Source organism: Schistocerca piceifrons, chromosome 6 (assembly GCF_021461385.2).
Source record: "Schistocerca piceifrons isolate TAMUIC-IGC-003096 chromosome 6, iqSchPice1.1, whole genome shotgun sequence".
NCBI classification, from domain to species: domain Eukaryota; kingdom Metazoa; phylum Arthropoda; class Insecta; order Orthoptera; family Acrididae; genus Schistocerca; species Schistocerca piceifrons.
Genome location: NC_060143.1, coordinates 349,851,697 through 349,859,871, shown reverse-complemented (window position 1 = coordinate 349,859,871; position 8,175 = coordinate 349,851,697). Strand labels below are relative to the sequence as shown.

At 37.5% G+C, this 8,175-nt stretch overlaps 1 protein-coding gene and 1 long non-coding RNA gene across 3 annotated transcripts in view; one reads left to right on the top strand and one right to left on the bottom strand.

Moving 5' to 3' along the window:
- Nucleotides 1-1,104: 1,104 nt before the first annotated feature.
- Nucleotides 1,105-2,594, bottom strand: LOC124802451. Its single transcript, XR_007017121.1, has 2 exons — nt 2,221-2,594; nt 1,105-1,335 (listed from the first exon to the last, which is right to left on the bottom strand). It is a non-coding gene; the product is annotated as an uncharacterized LOC124802451 (long non-coding RNA).
- The window catches only part of LOC124802449 (trafficking protein particle complex subunit 12), a 135,510-nt gene continuing 129,628 nt past the window's right edge, over nt 2,294-8,175 (top strand). The window contains exons 1-2 of one of the 2 annotated variants that reach the window (XM_047263236.1): nt 2,294-2,427; nt 2,792-3,602. In XM_047263236.1, the coding sequence (XP_047119192.1) occupies nt 2,799-3,602 (804 nt within the window). In that variant the 5' untranslated portion in view covers nt 2,294-2,427; nt 2,792-2,798. Of the gene's footprint in view, nt 2,609-2,791; nt 3,603-8,175 lie in introns of both variants that reach the window. The other variant, XM_047263235.1, reaches the window with a different exon arrangement.

The following is an 8,175-nucleotide window of genomic DNA, read 5'->3' as shown; positions in this document are numbered from 1 at the left end:
TTCCAATACCAGACATTACTTTCAAGCTTGTGTGTAGTTTGCAGAAGGCCACCTTCACCGATCTAAATGGTTTTTTAATGGGACAGTTTGTGCAATAATACAATGTGATTTAGTGTCTAAAACTCTTTGAAAACAATCCCAGAAACTCCCCAAAGAATAAGAGGCTACCCTCAACAAATTAATTGAATTTAATAATGCTGCATCAATATACAACCACACCATCTCTGAACTCAAGTGAGACATCAGGACATGGTACAGATTTTATACAAGGACCTCACACTACCCTACAGATCATCATTATACCCGATGTTCCCTGGTCTCCTGTTTGTGCATGTACAATGTCACACACTACAAAATTATGCCACTGAACGAAGTCTATATTTTTTCTGTAGCTTGTAGTGACGTGCTTCAACTAGATTACTTCTATTATTCACAAAACAATTATTCCTGCTACTACATCTCAAAAACATCACACATATTTAACAGTTAAAGTACTAGGTCAAATTCCAGACAAGCTACTTTCACCTCTATTTTAGTGTCTGACGACATCTTCACTATTGTCATGTGACGGTGATCCAAGGCAAAGTAACATTGTCTAAGAGTTAACTTGCAAACTAAGTATCACAGGCTTACACTGTACAAGATGTCAAGAAGACACAAGATAACTGATCACAAAGTCACAGCTAAATCAACAGGCCTTGTTATGAATTAAGTCTTACTTTTCTACACCATCACAGTGATTGATTATTCCACTTGCTACAAACTTTCAAACAACATGACAACAATAATCTTTATATATTGAACAGTTGAATGATAGTTTCTACAGAAGAAATTTGCGATATGCATAGTTTTATAGAAGTTTCAAGGAAAAATCTATACATTTTTCAATAACTACAATTGAAACTTCTTAAACAATGGACCATTTAATGTTAAGTTCTCTACAAACTAGTTTATACTAATAAGGAGTGCAATAGCTTCAGGTCAGCAATTATACAAATTGATTATGTTAATTAACACTTACTTGATTATTGCGGTCTCTGCGTCTTCTATAATCATCTTCAGTAATTTCTCCTCCACTGCTATTACCACTGCACCTCTCTTCACTTTTCCTTCTACCCTTGCCATCTTTTTTGTGTCCACCGTTGTTCTCCTTATTTCTCGGTGCCATTATTAATGTAAGTTTCTGAGTGTTGGTCAAGGAAATAGCCAAGGTACTCTAAATTATGAGGTTGAACCACCCCCTCAATGTTTTCTCCTTAGCTGAGTATTGTGACAATGGAATTTATTCCTATTGCTACAGCATGTGTTCTTCCTGATCAACCACTATTCAAGAACCTGCAATGTAAGATATTTCATTCTAGGATCATATAGCATTGAGTTAATCTTCTTCAATGAAACATGTAGTGAAAACCCAATTTTTAAAGCAGCGACACAGTAACATACAATAATTCTTGTGATCACAGACATCAACAAGAAAATTCTTGGGTTAAATGGGCAAATAACAGTAAATTATTAAAACATTAAAAGATGCAGAGGACAAGCCAAATAAAATCCTAAAGCAACTAGCAGAGTAGAAAGAAATTACAAAAAAGTATCTATAAATCTGGAGACAATGTAGGACTTTTTCTATGTCACTGCCACTGCACATACACAACTAATGAAAATCAGTAAGCAGTAATACTGTACATGTGCTGACATTTGTTCTGAGATGGCTTCCAGCATTATCAGAATGAATAAAAAAATGTGTAAATGCAGCACCAGCTTGGTTTGTGGTTTGGGAAGGTGGACCAAGTGCAACAAATAATTCTGAGCAAAATTGAAACAGATGGCCTCAGGCAAACACGTGCATTCCACACACCGAACGTAAGTAACATTAAATCACTGAAAACTCACATCCCCTGTCAATCTAAAACCTCCACAGAATCAATGTTTACATTTTACACAACCAATGGTGGAACCAACTAAGGCCGAAAAAATAATTTCACAACGAAACAGACACAATTCAAAGTCGCACAAACTATTCACTGTCGACACTTGTGTTCAATAATGTGCAAATATCGAACTTGCGCTCATCATATTTAAGTTAACATAAAGAAACGAAAAGGCTTTAGCGTCAAAAGATTGTTACAAACTTGGAAAATCGCACGACAGGTTTGTGTGTATGTACGAGGTAAGGTAACAGCAGACTTTACGTACAACAAATCGTCGTGACACCTTTACCTGTCCAAATACTGAAGGTAAATGCTCTGAACAGCTACCTGCTGCTCCTCATTGCGCTTCTTTCGCCATGATGTTTTGCTTCTCGCTGTGACGAAATAACAAGCGAAGGCCTTGAAAGCGTCGAAGATAAAAGCATTAATTGTGTTGCAACAGTCCGAAATTTGGGAACAGTTACCAACGAGCGAAAAGCAGCAAAACTACATATTTGTAAGTAATAGCTGGCTGTCAAATATGACTCACCTGACAACAGTTATAGTCAATTGTCATCGTATCTGTTTGCAAACACAGTTGGATTCGATTCGATGAGACTGTGTATACATTTGACAGCTACGGGCACTGTCAATTATAATGAAAATGGACAGAAACCGTGAGCACTCACTTGACTGAGGTGAATGACAGCAGTTGTAAAAATCTCAGACAAATAATTACGTATTTAACATTTAATCTCCGTTTTATTCCTGTTCTTAATAAGCTACAGAAATAATATCGGAAAAATGTTGTGCGTCCAAATTATTTATAATCATTGTTATTGAATGGTAATTCAATTGTAATTTCCTTCTTTCTTCTGCAGATAAAACATGAACATTCACAGAAACGGAAAAAATGAAACTTCTACTTTATCAGTGGATCACACTACGAATTCCCCGGCATTTAAACAAGCTAATGTCACTGCCGTGTCAAATTTTTTGGTCAGATATGAATCAGAGAAAGTCAGTCAAACTAATTCTACGGATAAAAATGATAAACCTTCTTTAAGTAAGTATTTTTCACAAACAACGCAGTCGCCAGCAACTAGCTTCTTCGACCAGCTATCAGGAGCATCAAATAATACGGCAATGATGACCAGTGTTCGTGAGAGTTCCAGTTCACAGGACCTGTTTAGTGCAAGCCAGTCTCAAGTATTTACAGGTCAGGCACAGAAACAGTTTGGTGCAAATCAGTCACAGTCATTGTTTGGTGCCGTTCAAACGAAACTGCCAAGAGAAAATGAACCTACTGTCTGTCGGATCTTTGCATCACAGGAAATGTCACCAGCTGTTGATACATCTAATCCTTCATCTGCAAAGGCATTTTTTGATATGCTTGGTAGTGTTAGTGGTAGCGGGAACCACATTTTGTCTGTTGAAATGCCAAGTGACACAACTAGTAGTGTACTGACTTCTCCAGATTTAACAGCCACTACAGATGACGATATTTCATTCTTGTCACCTTCATCACCACCAGGACAGCATCCAAGTGAAGCAGACAGGCGTCGTGATGCTTGGATCCCAACAGAGCACACACGCAAGGCCCTAATAGCAGCAGTAACTTCACCACCTGGTACATATGCCCCTGATCGTGAGCTTCTGACAATGCCAGGGGTAGTTCTTGAAGATGAAATGGTAAGAAATGTAATATATACTATGTTTTCATTTTTTGTAAGGTTACATTAAAACAAGCAGTAAAATCATAAAATGAACACTGCGTATAGGTATCTCTTAAAAAGATTGTGTCACCTTCTCAACGTTTCCAGTTGAGTATTTTCTTCTGTAACTTTATCCCCCATCCACATTTTTAACCCTTCTCCTACAGCAGTCTTTGTGTGGTAAAACTGTACAATTACTGTGTTTGGAGGCATCAGTGGTGAGGAATAATGATTCGCTGAGGTCCTGCCTGACAAGGCAAGGGACAGCACAGCACAAGAGCTTTAAGTGATCAACAACTTGTTGGCTGGCCTAGTCCAGACAACAAAGGAAATTTAGGGAAAACATTCACATAGTTGTAAATGTGGTAGGAGAGAGTGCCATGAACAACATACTAAATAGATTAGATTAGATTAATACTTGTTCCATAGATCATGAATACGACACTTCGTAATGATGTGGAACGTGTCAGCTGCTGCTGCTGCTGCTGCTGCTGCTGCTGCTGCTTCTGCTTTTTTTCCCCTTAATTTATATCTAAAAATTCAGCCAATGAGTAGAAGTTGTCATCTAGGAATTCTTTTAATTTATTTTTAAATGTTAGTTGGCTATCTGTCAGGCTTTTGATGCTGCTTGGTAAGTGACCAAAGACTTTTGTGGCAGCGTAATTTACCTCTTTCTGTGCCAAAGTCAGATTTAACCCTGCATAGTGAAGATCATCATTTCTCCTGGTGTTATAGTTATGCACACTGCTATTACTTTTGAACTGGGTTAGATTATTAACAACAAATTTCATAAGTGAATATATATACTGTGAGGTTACTGTGAGGATCCTTAGATCCTTAAATAGATGTCTGCAGGATGACCGTGGGTGGGCTCCAGCAATTATTCTGATTACACGTTTTTGAGCAATGAATACTTTTCTACTTAACGATGAATTACCCCAGAATATGATGCCATACGAAAGCAGTGAATGAAAGTAGGCATAGTAAGCTAATTTACTGAGATTCTTATCACCAAAATTTGCAATAACCCTAATAGCATACGTAGCTGAACTCAGACGTTTCAGCAGACCATCAATGTGTTGCTTCTAGTTTAACCTCTCATCAATGGACATACCTAAAAATTTTGAAAATTCTACCTTAGCTACAGACTTCTGTTCTAAGTCTATATTTATTACTGGAGTTGTGCCATTTACTGTACGGAACTGTATATACTGTGTTTTATCAAAATTTAAAGAGAGTCCGTTTGCTGAGAACCACTTAATAATTCTGTGAAAAACATCATTTACAATTACATCACTTGGTTCTTGGTTTTTGGATGGTATTACTATACTTGTATCATCAGCAAAAATAACTAACTTTGCATCTTCATCAATGTGGAATGGTAAGTCATTAATGTATATCAAGAACAGTAAAGGACCTAAGACCGAACCCTGTGGGACCCCGTACTTGATAGCCCCCCTCCCCAGTTTGAGGAATCAGCTGTTGTTTTAACATTACATGAACCACTTATTTCAACTTTCTGCAGTCTTCCAGTTAAGTATGAATTAAACCATTTGTGCACTGCCCCCCTCGAACCATAATGATTTAGCTTATCTAAAAGAGATTGGGCGGTAGTTGTTGACATCCGACGTATCTCCCTTTTTATGCAATGGTTTTACAATAGCATATTTCAGTCTATTGGGGAAAACACCCTGCTCCAAAGAGCTGTTACATATGTGGCTGAGAATCCTACTTATCTGTGGGGAACAAGCTTTAAGTACCTTGCCAGAAATGTCATCAATTCCGTAAGAGCTTTTACTTTTCAGTGAGTTTATTATTTTACTGATTTCAAAGGGAGAGGTGAGTGGAATTACAGTTGTTTCAAACTGCACAGGTATGGTGTCTTCTATTAGTAGCCTTGCCTTTTCTAGTGAAGTTCTAGATACTTTTTTCTCCCCAACATTTAAAAAATGATTATTGAAAATATTTTCAATTTCTGATTGTTCGTTAGTACATTTGTCATTCAGTTTTATGGCACTAAAGTCTTCCTGTGCTCTTGGTTGCCCTGTTTCCCTTTCAATAATATTCCAAATTGCTTTAATTTTATTATCAGAGTTACTGATCTCGGACATGATACACATGCTTCTGGACTTTTTAATAACTTTTCTTAGTACCGCACAATAGTTTTTATTATATTGAACAATTTCGGGGTCAGTACTCCCTCTTGCTGTTAGATACAGTTCTCTTTTACGGTTGCAAGATATTCTTATTCCTTTAGTTAGCCAAGGTTTTTTATATGTTTTCTTGGAATTATGTTTAACTACTTTCTTGGGAAAACAATTTTCAAATACCCTTAAAAATGTATCATGAAATAAGTTATATTTCAAGTTTGCATCGGGTTCCTTATACGCTTCATCCCAGTCTAGCTGCTGTAGGCTTTCCGTAAAGTTTGCAATATTTATATTGTTAATTGAACACACTGCTTCGAAAGTCTGATTTGATATACTGCATGGAGCTATGTCATGTACTGTAACTAGCTGTGCACCATGATCTGAAAGACCATTCTCAACAGGATAAGCATTTATGTCCTTAAACTTATCTTGGTCTATAAAAAAGTCTGACTGATGGGATATGAGTATTTGGATGGGGTGGGGGGATGTTTAAAGGGTTCCTTGAATAACTCTAATGAAAATGTTCCCAATACAAAATTAAATTAAATCATATTTCCTGCAAAAAAAAAAAAAAAAAAAAAAAATCCTATTCATTTTTTCTTTTGCACTAATAGTTTCCACATTGCAGGGTATAGAAAAATTGCAGTTAATAAACATATTGTTTTAACAGTGTACAATTAATGTTTATCTTTAACCAAAGTGGGTTAAAAACAAAAATTAAAAGTGCATACCACGTTCAAGTGCAGTAGAGATTTATTAAAGGGTAAATTGTGTTTCAGGAATGTAATAGGGTGGAAGGTATATGGGGTAGAAACGTGAGGGGAGGTAGGTCACCGGATTGTGTTTGTGCCCTTCCCAACTTGATAGGTATCCAAATGAAGATCAATTAGGTGCTGACACACTTCACACATCCCACTGTGTGGGTCAATGGAAGCGTCCGATTCCCCCATCTGCTCTGACCCCATAACGTAGGGGTGTTGTGGCGTGTGACGTCATTACGGTGCAGAGTTTATGATGTTTGACTTTTGAATTTTTGAGATGTTGGGGTTTGTGGTTTTAGTTTTGTTTTTCATAGTTGTAGGTGTTGTTTTTTTCGTATCAATAGTTGTGGTTGACCTGTATAGGTCAGTGGAAATAACTGATTCCAATTTTCATAGTTTTATGTTTAGATGTGGATGTTTTGGTATTGTCAGCTGTGGTCAAGGGAAATGTCTGATTCAAATTTCCATAGTTTTTGCTGTTGGTGTTGTTTTGGTTTCGCCAGCTTCTTTGACCTATATAGGTGAAGGGAGTGTCCGATTCCTATAGATTTTGTAATTTTTTTTTTTTTTTTTTCGTTCGTCATTTTTGTGTGTTTTGGGAACATGGTGTGCTTTTTTTTTTACTGTTATACTTACCTTGTTCCCTCCCAAAAACCTCCAATTTCCCATGTCTGCAGCTCGTGATCTTGCAGTAGCGTTCTCACTTACCGCGCACGGGATCCTGGGTTTGATTCCCGGCGGGGTCAGGAATTTTCCTGCCTCGAGATGACTGGGTGTTGTTGTGTCATCTTCATCATCATCATCATCATCATCATCATCGTCATTCATCTCCATTACAGTCGGAGGAAGGCAATGGCAAACAGTCTCCACTAGGACCTTGCCTAGTACAGTGGTGGGGTCGTCCCCTCCCGCATCGTCCTCTACGCTCCTCGGCGTATGGGACATCATCATCATCATCATCCCCCCATGGTTGTCCCATTAGTTTCATTGTATTTTAGGAGGGAGATGTTATTGTCTTATTTATATGTATTTTCCTGTTTGTTGCCGTTGTATGTAGTCACATCACAGACACCATATTGGAGACGCTTAGAATAGCCATTTCCGCCATATGATGGGTCAAAGCAGACTGGTAAGAATCGGACACTTCCGTAATCCCCACTGTGTGACAGGAAGCAACTACATGGTGTTTCATGAAGTTACATCAACCCTCCACAGTGCGCATTATGAATCGCTGGTGACAAAATGCACAGACATGCCCAAGTGATGTTTATTTTCCACAAAGTGTGTTAACACTACATTGAATACAGGTATGAGCTACTAATCATGCTAACCCAAGTGTTGCATATGGACAAAATCTATATAAATATCTGCACACTATTCTACTATGCTACAAGGTAAATTTATTCTTAATCATCTTGTAAGGCAGATGCAGTGTTTTTATGGGAAAGAATTCTTCTCTGATGAGCAATGGTTGAGTTTCAATTTACAGACTGACTCTGCTCCCCACGCATTTCCTGTCCATTTCTGTTATGTGAGCAGACAAATTAATAACTTTACTGGAGCATGTGTTAATTTATAGTGGAGTCATTTTCAATTCATTAAATGATTACTTACTTGCAATTGTTAAGTGAACTTCTAT